This window comes from Vulpes vulpes, chromosome 15 (assembly GCF_048418805.1).
Source record: "Vulpes vulpes isolate BD-2025 chromosome 15, VulVul3, whole genome shotgun sequence".
NCBI lineage: Eukaryota > Metazoa > Chordata > Mammalia > Carnivora > Canidae > Vulpes > Vulpes vulpes.
In genome coordinates, this window is record NC_132794.1 from 94611519 (window position 1) to 94629834 (window position 18316).

General features: G+C 40.2%; 1 protein-coding gene across 1 annotated transcript in view; it reads left to right on the forward strand.

Moving 5' to 3' along the window:
* The window catches only part of SORCS3 (sortilin related VPS10 domain containing receptor 3), a 586685-nt gene that overhangs the window by 304336 nt on the left and 264033 nt on the right, over positions 1 to 18316 (forward strand). Inside the window, exon 4 of the mRNA XM_072739947.1 lies at positions 543 to 701. Coding sequence (XP_072596048.1) covers positions 543 to 701 — 159 coding nt within the window. The remainder of the gene's footprint in view (positions 1 to 542; positions 702 to 18316) is intronic.

Below are 18316 nucleotides of genomic sequence, written 5' to 3' on the forward strand. Positions count from 1 at the left end.
CCTTGGGGATGTGGGCTTTGGAAAGTATCTAGAACAAAGGGATCATTGAAAACACTTAAGTCAATTAAATCACTCACAATTCGTTCAGAAAGAACAAAATACACAGTGGGATAAGAGGGGCATCCTTTTCATGACTAAAGGGCAACAAGAACAATGGTGTGATGAAAAGTGACCTGGAGAATTGAGAGATGGGGCAGACAGAGGCCTGTGTAATGGTCTTAAGGTCAGGGGACAGAAGATCATAGGAATATACTCCCCCTACTTAAAAGATGGACATCAACAATGTAAGTACCTGTAAGATGGACATCGCAAAACGAAAGCCTCATTTGTATGCAGACCTAACCATGCATAATATTCCAGCTCTATACAGCAATGAAGGACTAAATCAGGGAGGAAATGCCAATATTTTATATAGAGACCCACACGCCCCTTTCTGTGCTGTGATATACAAGTACAGATGACTTTATATTTATGCTTTAATTTCTTCTATTTATTTTCTCATGCTAACTCCATCTGTATTTTCTCCCCTCTCCTTTCTCTAGATCATGCTTCTTAGTGATCCTGAAATGGAGAGCAGCATATTAATCAGCTCTGACGAGGGCGCCACCTATCAGAAATACCGGCTCACTTTCTACATCCAGAGCTTGCTCTTCCATCCCAGGCAGGAGGACTGGGTGCTGGCCTACAGTCTGGATCAGAAGGTGAACAAACACTGTTTTTTATTCACATCTTGTCACCCAGGTACCACCTGGTGGAAAGCACTTGTTTACTTAGTCTGAATTTTGGAGGGGATTCAACAATGTTTCATCATTCCAACCGGTTTCGTTTTGTTTGCAGCAACGAACTTTCCTTTCTGCTCTTTAGTTCAAAATATGCAGGCGGGTGTATTTCACTTTTGGCAGTACTGTTTATCATTTCATAGGCTTAAGATGGTTTCCTCTGTAATTTTACTCATTTGACCTTTAAAACTACCCTGTGAAGTAGGAAATGTGTATTCATAGTAATTTTGTAGTGGTGGTAGTAAACAAAGGTGAGAAGGGCTAAGGTGTTTGTTCAATCCTGCCCAGCTAGTTGTTGGAAGAGCCAGAGCTCAAATGCATGTTGTCCGATTCTAAGTCTAGGGCACATTCCAGCATACCATGCCACACTGATTTGGTAAAATGTGAATATACCATTGTTTGTAGTTTAGCAAAGGAAGGGAAGTCCCAAACATATCCATTTTGTGGCTTTCTGAAAGTACATTCAAGATATAATGACCCAATAAGTCCTCCTCTTTGAGCTCAAGATCCATTGATCCAGTTGTGCACTTGACCTTGTCTCTTCTATGTCTCAGAAGTCTCTTGATCCAGTATATTCCAAAAAGTGGACTTCTGCTCTCCCTTCAACATAGCTGGTTCTAGTCCAGTGTTCCCTAATCATATCCATTAGGTTGCTTACAAAAGTCAGAACTTAGGAGGTATCCTTGTTCTTCACCTAGCATTTGTAACATATCATTCTGTCTCCATCTCTTAATTCCATGGACTTCTATTATCACCACCACTCAAGCATAGGATATATCTTTCATTTGAGCAATGACTGGAGCCTCTTCCAGTGTGTTTATACTATAACCTGAACAATCTATTTCCCAAATGTAGATCTTAGGATTTCTGCATCTTCTCCTTGCTCACCAAACACAGACCAGAGTCCTCTGTAGGATCTGCTAGGACCTCCTTTGCTGGTCTCTCCTCTGTCTTGACTCACCATTACTACTTTCCCTTGAATGGCCCTCTTTCAGTTCATCCCCCCAGATGTCTCCCTGGCTCCATTTCCTGAGCCTGGACTCTTCTTCCCTGAAGTCAACTTTGTCACTGTCAGATCTCAGATCTAGCATTACTTCTTCAGGATGTCTTTCCTAAACTCCCTGACAAAGTTAAGTGCTTTTCAGTGGTCTTTCCTGTAGTGCTGTCTACTTCCCTTTCAGAGGATAGGCCATAGTTGAGAGTTTATGTTGACTAATGTAATCTTTCAGTTATCTGTGTTCCTCATTGAACTGCAAGCTCCAGGAGGGCAGTACCAGGTCTTCTTTTACTCCTTGACGTAGCACCTGTGCTAGCACAGTACCTGGTACCTAATAGGTTCTCACTAAATATTTGTGAGATAAACAGATTAGTAGATGAATGCATGAATGCTATGGTAATGAGCCTTTTGGAGCTGATCAACTTATACTTAGGAAAGGGACTTTAGAATTATTCTTTGTATTTCCTTAGTATGATGTGCAGTCCTAAGGACAGTACTTGATGCCAAACTCTTGTGTAATAATGTGGAATTAATCAATGAAAGAAAATAGATAGTTATAAGCATGTCTTGCATAGAGATATCCACAGTTTAACCTTAATGGAAATAGCTTCTTTTCTTCTGTTCTTTCTTAAATCCTGAGATAGTTACTCCTCAGTATATATTTGAATATGTGATTTTCAGTATGTGGTGTGTGTGTGTGTGAGAGAGAGGGGGGGGGAGAGAGGGAGGGAGAGACATGTCAGCACCTTTAAACAATAATTTCAGCATAACCTTTATATCTCTCATTAATGGAGCCTCATGGTGGGTGCCAGGTGCTTAATGCAATCCCCTAAGGACAGCCACATGACATTTGCAGAGCAAAAGCCATTGCATATACATTTCTTTCATGGCATCAAGTGGATATTGTATGAAAGACTTAGCCAAATGTCATATAATCTGTGAGTTTAGATGCTTTGTATTGCTGGGAATTTTGAGGCTATATTGAAAAAAATAAATTTTTTGGCTGTCATTAAAGGCTGGATGGTAATTTATTTAGATGACACTCAGAAATGCTAAACTATGTTTTTACTTATATAGAGACAAGCTAGATTAGACATCTCATGCCAAGAGGTTAATAAACCAAATAGTATGCTTTGAGTATATCTAGAAGGAGTATCTTTTCCTCCATCTCCATAGCACTAAGAACATTTGGGGCATTGTGATCATGAAGTAGTCTTGTGGATATAACATATTTAAAATACTTTCAGGCTTGGTGGATGCTTTTGTAAAAATATTTTATTTATTTATTTGAGAGAATGAGCAAGTAAGAGGGAGAGAAAAAGCAGGGGGAGGAGCAGAGGGAGAGGGAGAAGCAGACGCCCCACTAAGCAGGGAGCCCAACACAGGGCTCCATTCCGTAACTCTGGGATCATGACTTGAGCTGAAGGCAGATGCTTGCTTAACAGGCATCCCTTGGTGGCTGCTTTTTTACATAGTAAAAATATTTAAAAATGTGGCAGTGGGTGTTGATGGATTTTCCTAATCACACTGCACATTTCTGGATGTATTATTCCTTCGGTACTCTTTCTTGTTGACATCTTTTGCATAAAGTGGCTGAATGTTCTTCAGGCCCATAAAGTTTCTAACTGGTACCCTGCCATTCTTTTAAATAAATGGTGTGAGGAGGCAGACGATGCCCCTGGCAACATTTGCAGAGCTGGCATAAAACACCTAGCCCTCATCATCCAGGGTGTAGAAGACTTTTTCTTTATTTTGGAATAATTTATTGGTTTAGAGTCAAGAAGAGAAATGCTATGCAGCAGCGGATGGAGATATAGGGGAGTTGAGATTGATATACAAATGTCTTATTTCCGACTGGAACCTTCTCTAATGTGCATGCATTGAGGCAGCTGGTTTCTTCTGGAGAAAATGAAAAGTGTTAGTAGGAAGGTAACTGCAGCATCAAAGGGAGATGTTTGTGGTGAGGAGTGAATCAATGTTTCTATTATTGTGCCTTTGATGAAATGCACTAGCAATTTCTTTAGAATTGGTAAGGCTATCTCGTTATGTTGTATGTATTACAAAAGACCTAATTGAATGATATTTTAAAGGGACAATATCCAATTGCTTTACCTTCCAAATTGTTACCTCAAAGCTGCAGGAGACTTGCCCGGAGATCTCACTCAGTAAAAGCACTGCTGCAGAATTAAGGAAATATCTTCTGGATAGAACAAAATGATAGCTAGAAAATGAGACATGCACATAGTATTGTGTTACTCGAGATGCTGGATAGCAGGTTGTGAGTCAACTAGGAAATGTGGCTACCTGGAACTGGTCAAGGACAGATTGTGGGTGGTCACCCAAGTGTCCCAACTTCCAAAGATGCAAAAGGGTGGGGAGGTAGGGAAAGATGCACCCTACACTTGACCCTTTGGAGGGCTGTGGCTCTACAATTTTGATGTGTCACAATAGCACATAGCAAAGTCATTTCTGTTTCCTGTTCAGATTGACCTGGGCTTTTGACCAAGTTCTCCCTTCTAGCCATCCTAGGAGCTTCCCAATTCCTGCTAATTCCTTTGCCAGCGTCTCTTCTGTCCTATAGATTCTCCTGGCACTTTGCATTTTAATATAAAAGAACTCAGTACTTACTAAAGACAAGAGATTCTTTCTTGGCTATATGAATCTGTGGAAATGCTTTATAAGAATCTTTGCAAAACCACCAGCAAAAGTAATAGGTTACAGTTGACCAAATTGGAATAATAAAAGAAAAGCTACTCCTTTCCTCTCCTTTCTGAATCAAAGCCCTAGAACGTCTTTGGAGGGCTGTGTATTTACCAGTTATTTAAGAGGCAGGATTCTCTTGTTTCCAGCAGGCTATGCCCTCACTGATGACTGAAAGTACGTTGTGATATTTTGGATTAGCTGGAGGGCTCAATAATATTATTCAAATGGAGATTTAAAAAAAAAAGACTTTGAGATAGGTTTTGAGGACATTGCAGTCCTCTAAATAGGTAGGTGTTTTTCTCATTGCTTTAGAAAGCTGGATTTTTAAACATCCCTCATTTTGACAAGAGACTTGGTGGTGTGTTTGTTTGTTTGTTTGTTTTTTTAAGTGGGCACATGCTCATGTATTCACAGATGCATATGTCCTGGCACAGGGGTCTTCCATAGGCGACAGAGCTGAAAACAGCTATTTTTCTGTGGGAGAGGTGGAGTTGCAAAATTCTATTATCATTTATCTTCTTGGCAAAATGAAACTTTAACAAATACAGCTGGCTTTGGAGATCAGAGATGAGGAACTCCATGGGATTTCAGACTCTGTTGTTTTTCAGACACTTCTGGGCTAGGCTGGCCTAGAATTAATAATTTCAACGTAAACACCACTTTCGGAAACACTAGCACACATAATGAAGGGCTGCTGTTGTAGTAGTTGGGGGTTGTGGAAGCTAGGTGTTTTTTGTTTTCGTTGTTGTTTTTCATCACTGGCTACCAGCTATGTTCAATAGTAGCTGACAGATTGACAAGCTGGTTAAGGAGCTGATGCAGTTCTGAGCATGGTCACTGGCAAAACAGAGTCCACAGCTGAAGAGGCGACGTTGGTTCCATGCAGACTTTGCCGGTTGGACCCTAACTGGGGCTGCTGCATCCTGCATGAGGGGGACACTGGCAAATTAGAGTATCTGGAGTGTGGAGGGCCTGAAAATTCAAAGGAAGTTTAAACTCGTACTTGGGGAATGCTGGATATAAAACACGCTGTTCCTTTCATTTGTATTCTCCTGTAAACCCTCAGATTAGAAATGTAATTGTATTCAGAGCTCCAGGATTAGCAGGTGATGACAACGTTCCACAGTAGCCATTGGCAGAAACTGGCTTTCTATCTCTCCACCTGGTGGGGATAAAGCTGCCGGGGATTAACGAGGGATGACCGTGGTTTTGAAGCATATCCTCCATGGAATGAGAGTCCTACCGAAGGGCACCTTCTATTTCGAGAAAAACATTGCAGTTTCACAAGGTTCCTTCCATACCTATAAAACCATTTCTGTGTCATTTAAGAGAAAGAAAATCCAGAGCCCTACTCACCTACATCACGCTGACTCCTCTTCAGGATAGCTTGGCAGTACAGTGGGGATGTGGGGATGTGCGATCTCCATCACCATAGAAACACTGGTTTCCATGAGGCCACTTGCATGTAGGTGAAAACAGAAACAGTGGACCAAGAATGGCCCTGTGTTTTTATTAAGGAGGTGGAGCAACCTCTCCGTTATTCAGATATCACCATTAATCTCTCTGAGCTGAGTTCTGAATGACCCAACTAGTTGACCATACAGTATTAACTTGCATTTAGTGAGGGTCATGCAGGAAAAGTCTCCACTGATGGTACCTTTGCTCATGAGAACATTAGCTCAAAGGAACAACCTACAACAAAATTATGGATCTGGTGGGTTTTGTCTTCCCAAACCTGCTTTTCTGTATCATGTCTCGACGTGTGTGCTCTGCCTTTACCTTCTAAGTGTCCCTTTTGGTAAGCTGACACATTTCTGCTAGGGAAATGGACTTTTGCTAAAATAATTAATGGGAGATGTAGCGTATTTATGTATTATCTTGGGTACTCAGGGACATTTCCCCAACACTGTTTCCAAAGCAGTTATGCTCTCAGGGTAGAAACTCAGCCACAGTGTTTCGGTGAAGAAGTGAGTATAACTGCAGGTGGGAAGGAGGTGGAGAGCTTCACAGCCTTCTTGACCTTCTCCCACCCATTTCCTGTACAGCGTGACTGTGTCTTCACACATGCCCGGATATTTTGTGTTCCCATTGCTGCCTAGTGTCCCTAACTCTGACTCTGCCTGATTCTGACCCTCCCTTTCCAGTTTTCCTGTGGGACTCAGGAATTCTTATGCTTATCCCTTCCTTGACAAGCATCTCTAGACTTAGGACCCTGTCTACCAGACCTGACCATATCTTCTGTGCCGCCTTCATTCTCTGCCTCCATTTTGACCCCTCACCCTGGTATGGCAGCACATGGCCTTTTAAAGTCTAAACCTTTTAAGGCAAGGTATTGCATACCTAGAGGAAAGTGCACATCTCATGAGCTTAGTGAATGTTCATAAACTGAATTAACCTATGAGACTAGCACTCTGATTAAGGAGCATGTGACTGGCTTCCCAGGATCCTCTTGTGCAGTGTGCAGTCATTATCTTTCACCCCTAGGGGGGCTGCTATCAGTCAGGGTCATTTTTTAAAATATTTATTTATTTTAGAAAGTGGGGTAGGGAGAGCATGGTGGGGGGGAGGGCAGAGGGGCAGAGGAAGAGGGAGAGAGAGAAAATCCTCAAGCAGACTCCCCACTGGGCACAAAGCTTGATGTGGGGCTCAATTCCACAACTCTGTGATCATGACCTGAGCCAAAATCAAGAGCCTGGCCGTTTAACCGACTGAGCCCGCCAGGCTCCCCTTTGTAGGTCTCCCAATACACATTGCCAAGATGTCTTTCAGGAAGGCAAACTTCTTTGCTTGACCATCAATATTATGTCAGACCATTGGTTTTTTCCTCAACTTTGCGCCAGTCAGGGTCATTTGTAATGACACGCAGCTGATTTCTGGCTAACCTGGTGATGGAATAGACAAAGATGAAGTCCTTAGAAGACAGCAAGTGAGGGATATGACAGAGAATGAGAATTTAAAAATATTAACTTTAGAGAATTGGATTAGGCCATAGGTCTAATTAATTCTGCCTCAAAAGCAATAATTCATTGATATTGAATAAGCCCAATTATACAGAACATTCATAAGAAAATTTTTTAAAAATTACCCTCTACAATTAATTTCACAGGTGTCATTTCCCTTTAAAAAAAAAAAAAGATTTTATTTCTTTATTCATGAGAGACACAGAGAGAGAGAGAGAGAGTGAGGCAGAGACACAGGCAGAGGGAGAAGTAAGCTCCATACAGGGAGGCCCACGTGGGACCCGATCCCGGGTCTCCAGGATTCCACCCTGGGCTGAAGGCGGTGCTAAACTGCTGAGCCACCATGGCTGCCCTACAGGTTTCATTTTCAAAAATGTTTTCCTTTCTGTATCATAAGGAGGATACCTAGTGTCGGCAAAGTTGAGGGGCACCTGGGGAGCTCAGTTGGTTAAGTGTCCAATTCTTGATTTCAGCTCGGGTCATGATCTCAGAGTTTGGGGATCCAGCCCTGCATTGGGTTCCTTGCTCAGCTGGGAGTCTGCTGGAGATTCTCTCTTTCTGTACACCCCCACCCGAAGACTTTCTCTCTCTCTCTCTCTCTCAAATAAATAAATAAATCTGTTTTTTTTTTAAATAAAAAGGCATATTGTATCCTCATAACTTTGATTCAGTGATTCAGTTATTCCAGTTCTGAGACTGTACCAAGAGAATAATACCAAATACCACAAAGCTTTAGGTATGATTATGTTAATCATAGTCATTCATAAAGGGAAAAACTGCATGGAAACTTACTGAATGTCTAACATTAAGAGACTTTAAATCAGGGGCAGCGCAGGTGGCTCAGTGGTTTGGCACCTCCTTCATCCCAGAGCCTGATCCTGGAGACGGGGAATTGAATCCCATGTCAGGCTCCCTGCATGGAGCCTGCTTCTCTCTCTGCCTCTCTCTCTCTCTCTCTCTCTCTCTCTCTGTCTTTGTGTCTGTCATGAATAAATAAAATCTTAAAAAAAAGAGACTTTAAATCATGGTCCATACATTTGCCAGAATATTATGCACCCATCAAAATTGTGGTTATGATGACCATGTAGCAACATAGATACACCTTAGCTCCTGTTTAATATATATATGTCCTATTACATGCATGATATATATGAATCATATATATTATGATATATATATACACATATATACGATCATATATATCATATGTACATACACATTCATGCATGAGACATGTTAAGTAAAGTTATCTGAATACAGATATGCAAAAAATAAAATAAGGTAAAGGGAGGAAGAAAGGGAGCAAATAAGGAGGGAAGTAGAAAAATTTTAAAAGGATTGGGATTTGGAATATTCCCAAATATTTCCTGGATTCTCTTCAGATGATGGAATTATGTTTGTGCATTTTTTCCATACCATTTGTTTTCTAAGTTTTCTGTTATTTCATTAGATTACTTTTATAATTGAAAAAATTCTGAAAAGTAATCTACTTTAAATAGCTTATGTTCAGTCCTAGTAATTAGTGCTCTTAAAAAACTTTTTAGGTGTGAATAGGCTCACGTTGGGTAAAATTGGCTTAAATCATAATTTAAATACCTTTTCGTGAGGTAGTGTGGTGCAGAGGGAAATTTCCCTGAACTAATAGTACATTGAGTCTAAGATTTCTCTTTCCTTAAGCTTTGCTTTTCACTCTGGTCCCTTTTAAACTGTGAAAGTCTAGAAATTATGTTTGTTTCTCCTAACAAAAAGTGTACTCTTGTTGGATATAACCTCAATCTATATTATTTACAACTCAGTGATAGATATAGGTCTTATTATTTAGAAACATCCACTATAGATAGATGTTAAGGAAGTGATTTATTCTGGTAGTTTTTCAGATGAATTTTGCGACTATACCCAAAAATTGAATTAGTATTTGGTTATTTGATTTGACAGCTGTAATGGAAACAAATACTTTGGAGCTAAGGGGTGTAGACATATGCAGTGAATTAAGGTCTGTGCTGAGTAACTCTTACACGCCTGTGTTATGTTATTCAGTATTGGATGTATAGGTGCTTCTCAGAAATGGAGATTTATGACTTCAAATATCACCTATGTATGGGCAGTGACAGGGGCTTTTATGTACATTATTATATTGAATTCTCATGGGAGCCTGGAAGGTGGATAGTAGCATTTCCAAATTACAGGTGAGCATATGACTCTTAAGAGCAATGTTAACTTGCTCAGGGTCACATACCCATTGAGGGGCCTGGCCTGCTCTCTATCTTCCGCCTTCCTGAGATCCCCCACTATGACTCACCACACCTCACTCTCCCTCATGAGTAGGTAGATTTACCACTGCCTCTGGGCAGAAATGCATATGGGCCAGCTCACACTGAATCCTAGCCCCAGAAAACACTGTAATGATGCGATAACAAAATCAGCCATACCAAGACTAGGCTTTCAGATGGATCCAGTTGTTCTTTTGTCACATCCCTTAGCTGATAGCACTTTCCAGGGGGGACCTTGAGGCCGGAAGCCATCAAACTGCTTACTGATGTTAGGCCATAGGACTAATTAATTCTGCCTCAAGCAGAAAAAGAAACAACAAGGCAGTTGTGTTGGTTTTTTTTTTTCCCCAGGTTTTGTCCATTTTTGCTCTCTGCCCGTTAATTTGTTCGAACATCTGGGTTAATATGTAGATTAAACCAAAGAGTTGCCATTTAAATAGGTAATACTATGATTTGAAGTTTTTTAAGGAAGTTTATGGAGACAACATCTTTAATATGGTAATGAAGATAGAAGTTGAAATCATTTAACTTCATTTACAAATCATGAATATGTATTATGCTTTAAATGAAAAGAAGGGCTAAAACAGATATAGTGTTTGTTCAATTTACTAAAGAGAAGACAATTTGTCAAGATTTTTTTTCCCCAAAACTCAAGCAATATGCAAATGTAGGAAAATCAGACCCCCATGTTAATTCCATGGCATGATGAATATTTTTATAATCCTAATTAGTACCAGTCATTTAGTCTAGCAATTTCCCCCAATCTAGCCAATTTGAAATTAAAATAGATGCCTTGATTACAAAACTCATTAGCACAGAAGCACCCTTCTCACTAACCAGTTCATTTAAAATGCACAAACTGAATGAAGTGTGGAACACTTGTGTTGTCAATTGGCATAAGTGAAGTGAGTCTTAATTGGAAGCATTGTGAAGTATTTGTATTGCTGCATGTTTCATTGCAGTATAATATATCATTCATTAAATGTAACAAAAGCAACTTTTAAATGGTTTAATTAAGCAGAGTTGGTGCACTTGGTAATTTTTATAAAGTCGAATGTCACAATTGTTTGCATTTGAAGTCCTGATGGGTATTAATGTCATGAAGACGAAGTCTGACTCTGCATTTATCACTCTGATTATGTGAAGAATGGCAGGTTTAATGTGAGATGAGAAAATTAAATTCTAGAACATTGACTTCTTACTTAAAAGTATCCACATGCATGCATATTGTCTCATGTATGTGGACGTGGAAGCTCCAGAAATGCCTGATTTCTGGCTGGGGGTGGAGAAGGACTGAAGACTAGGAGTGAAATGGAAGGAGCAAATAACAGTTGGAGGTTTTTCTTTTTGTCATTTCTTTTTTAATTTTCTTTTTTAATCAAGGGAGGAAGTAGTAGGTGGGGAGAAACTCTATCCAATATATTTTCATCTACTCAAAAGAGCAATAGAGATGTGTGGCAGTGCAGATTGATGTTCTGTCTAAGCCAAATGTTGTGGGAGTGGGAGAGGAGGGGAATACTGGCTTTAGACCAGGAAAATGCTGAAAATGGGGACTCCACAGAAGTCCTGAGCTGGAGCCAGATAGCAAGGATTTCGAGGCTGCTTTTTGTGTCGAAGTTTACAGAAGAGTTGTAATGATGGTAGTTCTGTATGCATAAGGTACAAGACAAGCACAGAAGCCACTGCTCTGCTGATATTTATTCTCTGTCTATTCCAGATGTCAGCTGTTACCTCATGTTTATGGACTATTTCAACCCCACATCAAGGAGGATGTAAAACTCAGCCATGTCATTGGTTTCCATGAGAAATCTAATTTTAACAGATACTGTTGATGTCCTGTCCATATGCATTTGGTATTTCCACTCCAGAGTGGTCCCACTGACATCTGATTGCTAGGATTTGCATTTCTTTGCTGAAAGCCTATTTTCAGACCCTCTAGAGGCTACCCCACTCCTCTGCACATTATGCAGTAGAAGTGCCAGGAAGCCAACATGTGGGAACAGTCTTGATTGAGCCAATGACCAAGAGAATTTGGTGTATATATCCTCTTGTTTCCTCACTTCTCTCTGAGCCAAGTGTTATAGACCTTTTTTTCCAGAATTTCCCATTGCAGGTAAGCTTTAGTTGCCCACAGAGTTAGCTGGCTTTATAATATACCATGTATCAGCTGCCTTCCATTGTCTGGGTAATTTCTCTATTCCCAGACCACCTCCCAATTAGACCACTTAATTCTTATGTCACTGACTGCTCTTGGGGGAAACTGTAACCAACTATACCAAACATTTTGTGATTAGATAGTGTCACTAAAGAATTGTGGTGTTCAGGATCATAGCACATAGGTTTCCACTCAGCAAATTCCCTTCAACATTTCCATGTTCCTGGTCTCTCCTTCGTCATGCCACCCTCTGGTGAGGAAAACCAGAAGCTGCATGATGCCCTCTCCCACAATGATGTCCACCTGTGGGATCCCTGGGTGGCGCAGCGGTTTGGCGCCTACCTTTGGCCCAGGGTGCGATCCTGGAGACCCGGGATCTAATCCCACGTCAGGCTCCCGGTGCATGGAGCCTGCTTCTCCCTCTGCCTATGTCTCTGCCTCTCTCTCTCTCTCTGTATGACTACATAAATAAATAATAAAAAAAAAATGATGTCCACCTGTGAATCCCCAGAACCTGTGAATTTCCCTACAGAGCAGGAGGGACTGGGCAGATGTGTTTTAGTTAAAGATCTTGAGTTGGAGAGAGTATCCTGGATTACCCAGGTGAGCCCAGTGTAATTACAAGGGTTCTTATAGAGTAGGGCAAAAAAGGAAGAGTCAAAGAAATAGGACAATGGAAACAGAAGTTGGAGTGATAGTCTTTGGAGTTGGTGCCATGAGGGCAGGGAATGCAGGTGGCCTCTAGACGTTGGAAAAGATGAGGATTCTCTCCTGGAGCCTCCAAAAGGAATTGCTGCCACGTGGATACCTTGATTTTAATCTGAGACTGATTTCAGATTTCTGACTTCCAGAAAATATTTTATAGTCTATAAATTGTATTTATATTTATAAATTAAACTTATCTTCTCTAAATTATTTTTTAAAATTAATAAATGTGGGTTATCTTCAGCCACTAGGTTTGTGGTAATTTGTTATAGCAGTGATAGGAAACCGATACCGTTCCTGACCCTTCCCGAAGCCTCAGTAGGTCTTCTGTCCCACAGCAGGCAAAATCCTCAGCTTGATTGCTCCTGCTTCTTAGATGCCCAGGCAGCCACAGACCCAGATTCAGGCCATCCAGGCTATACTTTTGACTCATCTTTACATTGATCCATGAAGTCCTGGAGTAAGAAGAGGTCCTCCTGAGAGGAATTCTGGTGGAAAAAAAAGTTCTCTGTCTTGTCACACATTGTATTATTTAGCTAGGCCTGCCCTAATGAGTATCACAGACTAGGTGAATTAAACAATATAAATATAAGGTCTCATGGTTTTGGAAGTTAGAAGTCTCAGATCAAGGATTAGTTTCTTCTGAGGTCTCTCCCATTGGCTTATGGATGGACATATTCTCCCTGCATCTTCACATAGTCTTTCTCTGTGTATCTATGTCCTAATCTCCTCTTCTAATAAGGAGACCAGTCATAGTGCATTAGGGCCAACCCTAATAACCTAATTTCAATTTAACTAACTCTTTAAATGGTCTGTCTCCAAATACAGTTACATTCTAAGGTAACGGGGTGAAGACTTCAACATATGGATTTAGAGGGGACACAGTCCACCCATAACATATTCACATGTCAAGGTTGGTGAGTGATGGAAGTCTTATTGAGCTTTGGGTCTCCACCGTCCTGTGTGAGGGCAGAGTAAGAGTCCTTTCCTGTTTTGTAGCCTCAGATGTTCTTGAGGCATATGGAGTGGAACCAACCACCAGAAAGAATTTGAAATGGAGGGGAGGTAATGAACTGAGGGTGGGACTTATCCCTAAGATGGAAATCAGAGCCACATGAGAGGTCCTGAGACTGGTCAGGAAGGTTTCAAACTGATCTTTGGCCTTGACTCTGGCTAAAGTTAGGAAATCGTAGAGGGCACAACAGAAAAGATGGCACCCAGGCCAAGAAAACCACTGGGAAGAACTTTGAGGGAACAGAGTGAAAGAAGTCTGAGATGGAAGCTTATCCTTTAGAGCTATGGCTATGTGCTTGTATAATCTAGATTTGTTTAGTTTGGTTTTATTTTGGTATTTTATTTTTATTCTTTCTTTGCACTTGAAAATGTCAGTAGATCTGAGATGTGCCAGAAGTTACAGAAAGAGATTTCTTTGACCTGAATGTGTTACAGATCTTCCTCTTCCTCCTCCTCCCTGTCCTCTTTCTTCTTTCTCTCCTCCACCTCCTTCTCCTCCTCCTCCTCCTCCTTTTTCTTCTTCTCTTTTGAGTACAATTGACACACAATGATACATTAGTTTCAGGTATACAACTTAGTGATTTGACAAGTTTATACATTATGCCATGTTCACCACGATTGTAGCTACCATCTGTCCTATTATATCACTATCCCGACACCATTGACTGTAATCCTTAGGCTGTGCATTTATTTCCATGACTTACTCATTTTATAACTGGAGACCTGGATCTCTCCCCTTCACCCATTTTACCAATACCTTTCCTCCCCTTTGGCAGCCATCAGTTTGTTCTTAAAATTAATTGTTGGCTTCCCTGTCATTTGGAGGATGAATTTAGCTTAGTACGTTGATCATCATAGTTTGGATCCTGTCTGACTTCCTACACCTCTTTCTAGGCACTCCCCTAACTCATGCAACAGGTAATGCACCCTCTTGTTTCACACCAGAATACTTTGGCACATGTGCCTCCCTCTGGGAGACCTTTTCCCCTTCTTTATCTGGCTAGTCTGAAAACTCAGTGCAAAGATGACTTTCTAGAGAAAGCTTTCCCTAGTTAAGGTTGCCTGTGGAAATGTAACTGAACTTACCTAGATTTTTGAGAAAAATCTGGAGAGAAGCTATTCATTTCAGCACATGGAAAGCTTTTTATTTTATGGTTTTACATTTTATAAGTACCTAAGGGATGGTGGGACCAATGTTTTTCTCAGTGTTTACAACATGTAATGATCTTAAATTGTCCCTGGACAAGAGATAAATAGGACTTGCATTAAGGTAATAATTATGGGGTTGAAAAGAAAGGGGACAAATTATGGTATGATTTGAAAATAGAAGCAGACTTTGTGACTACATAAAGTCACAGGGAGGAAGAGTGCCTGATGACTCTGACCATGACAAGAGACAAAGGACACCATCGATCTGATAGTCTGATTGCCTGAAAGAATATCTAAGGCTGAGGGCTGTGCCCGCAGCATGTTTCATTCCTGACAAAGGAGATGCCTGTTTCTCAAAAGCACACAGTGGTGGAGGGGAGACCCTGGTATGCATTGCCGCTGAAGTGTACCATGGAGGGGATAATGACCTTCCTTTGTGGTCACTTTTCCCGTTAGCTGCTTTTCTGACATTTTGCCCCATTGCCTCCCTCAGCTGCTCTGAGTGCCGGAGGCAGCAGCCAGCAGTAGCTGTCTAAGTTATTGAAACAAGGCTCTTTAAAATGGAGACTTTTTAATTTAAAGTGCTTGGTAGAGATACCAGAGGTTGTAATCTAGAAGCTTTGTAATAGGCAGCTGGGGAAAGAGTGAGGGAAAAAAGATATATTAACTTTCCTTTCTTCAAATATTGTTGTACTAATATTGAACTTGAGTGTTTTCATAATTAAGATGTAGGAAGGTGGCTGAGGAATCCACTCTCCTGTGTCTATCAGGCCTGGATGGGCTCTGATACCTTCTTGCCCAGAGGCTTCAACCCCAAAGGGAGCTTTCCAGATTCACTAGTAGATCATTACTTGTGATGCATTCTGTCTACCCTTAGGTTTATACAACCTCTTTCCCTTTTTTGATGCTGACATTGCCAGTTTAATTGTCAAGTCGTAAGCTGATATTATTTGTGTGATCTCCACTAATGGTATCACACCATCAGTCATTAAAAATCACAGAAATTATGCCATGGTGTTTGTCTTTTTTACTCCCAGGGAGCCTACTAACAGAGACCAGAGTCTAACAAATCCCGACAGATTCATGTTTTAAAATACTGAAAAAAAAAAAAAATCCCACAACTTTTTCTCAAGTGAAAAAATGATAAGGTAAATGGGAAAATGAAAAGTACAGAGAGCAAAAACCATTTCTTTGCTTTAAGTGTATGTCATTGAAAGTATCAACAGCCTGCTCTTTATCAGACAGATACCAGGTCAAGTATTACATTCAACAAATATTTACTGAGAATTTACTAGGTGCCAGGACTTAGGGATTCAGTAATTCAAGGTACTGATACAAGCTCTGTGGGCATGGAAAGAGACACACTGATCAAATAGGCAGTTGATGGCAGTTCTGACAAGTGCCACAAAATGAAAGTATTGATTGTTAAAATAGCATATATTGGGGAGAAACTCTGACCTAGCCTCAGAAATGTTTGATATTATTACTGTACTCAAAGAGTTAAAATATTCTTTTGAAGTTAAACATTTTTAAGTGCTCATAAATATTATTAAAGTATGGGCAGCCCGGGTGGCTCAGCGGTTTAGTGCCGCCTTTGGCCCAGAGCGTGATCTTGGAGACCCTGGATCAAGTCCTGCGTTGGGCTTCCGGCATGGAGCCTGCTTCTCCCTCTGCCTGTGTCTCTGCCTCTCTCTCTCTCTCTCTCTCTCTCTCTGTGTGTGTCTCATGAATAAATAAATAAAATCTTTAAAAATATATGTATTATTAAAGTAAAGCTAAGGCCACTATATGAGTTGCCTTCAGATTTCTTTTTTTCTTCTTTCTTTCTTTCTTTCTTTCTTTCTTTCTTTCTTTCTTTCTTTCTTTCTTTTCCTTTTCTTTTTCTTTTTCAGAAAGAAAGAGAGCAGTCATGGGGAGGGGCAGAGGGAGAGAGAGAATCTTAAGCAGGCTCCATGCCCAACACAGAGCCTGACACAGGACTCGATCTCACAACCCTGATATCATGACCTGAACCAAAAGCAGGAGTCAGATGCTCAACTGACTGACCCATCCAGGCACCCCTTGTCGCTCTCAGATTTCCATAAAAACTTTATCGAGGTATAATTGACATTCAGTAAGTGCAGAAGTTAAAGTATACACAGTGGATAAGTGTTGATATGAAGATACCCACACAGTCTCAGCTACAGTCAAGAAAATGAGCATAGCCATCACCCACCCCTGGTCTGCAGTTTCCTTGTGCTCCTTCATAGTTCCTTCCTCCCACCCTTCCTCATTACTCCACTGCCACCAGAGTCACAGTTGGGGACTTGCTCACTGTCGTATCCTATACCTATCCCATAGTTTGCCTGATTATAGGATCACTTGCATTCTGTAGAGTTTTTGTAAAAGGAATCATACAGTATATGCTCAATTGTTTGCATGGCTTTTTCTCTTATCATAATTATTTTGAGACTCATCTGTGTTGCTGTGTGTATGAGTATTTATTTGTTGATTTATTTGCTGGGTAGCATTCCATTTTATGGATAAACCAAAATTGGGTTGTTTATTCACCCATGAATGGAAATTTGGTTTGAATGCAGGTTTTGGTTATTACACATAAAGCTGCTGTTACCATTCCTGTACAAGTGTATGGCTATATACTCTTTTTTCTGTTGGACAAATACTGAGTGGTAAAATGACTGAGTCATGTGGTAGATGTAGCTTCCAATGTTTATGAAATGGCGAACTATATTCCAAAGTGTTTGTACCATTTTACACTTCCACGAATAGTACATGAGACATGCAGGTGCTCCATATCCTTATTATCCCTGATTATGGTCTGTCTTTTCCATTTTAGCCTAGATTCTAAAAAGCATGCAGTTGTATCTCACTGTGATTTTAACTTTCATTCTCTTAGTAACTTAGCTGTGGTGAGGATCTTTTCATGTGCTTGCTTATGATCTATATAATTTCCTTTGGTGAAGTCTCTGGGCAAATATTTTGCCTGCTGAAAAATTGTTTTGGCATTATTATTGAATGTTGAAAGTCATTCTATATTCTAGATAAAAGTCCCTTTTTATATATGTGGTTTGCAAATATTTTCTCCTATTCCATAGCTTGCCATTTAATTCTCTTAAATGTCTTTCAGTAAGGAGGGTTGTAATTTTGATGGAGTGTATTTTGTTAATTATTTATTTTTGGATTATGCTTTTGGGGTCATATCTAAGAAATCTTTGCCTAAGTCAAGGTCACAAGGATTTTTTTCTTCTGTTCATGGCTATGGCTAGATACATTTATAGCTTAATGTATTATATTTAGACTATGATCTATTTTGAGTTAAATTTGTGTATGGTGTTTGAGGTATGAGACAAAGTTTATTATTATTCAATATCTCCATTGAATTGGCTTTGCTTTTTTGTCAGAAATCGATTGTCCATGTACATGCAAGTCTTTTCCTGGACTCTGTTCTATTCAATTTGTCTAGTTTTCTATCTTGAAACCAACATTACATTATCTTAATTATCATAGTTTTATAAAAGTCTTGAAGTCCAGAAGTTTAAGTCTTCCAGGTTGTTCTTTATGAAAATTCTCTTCATCATTCTAAA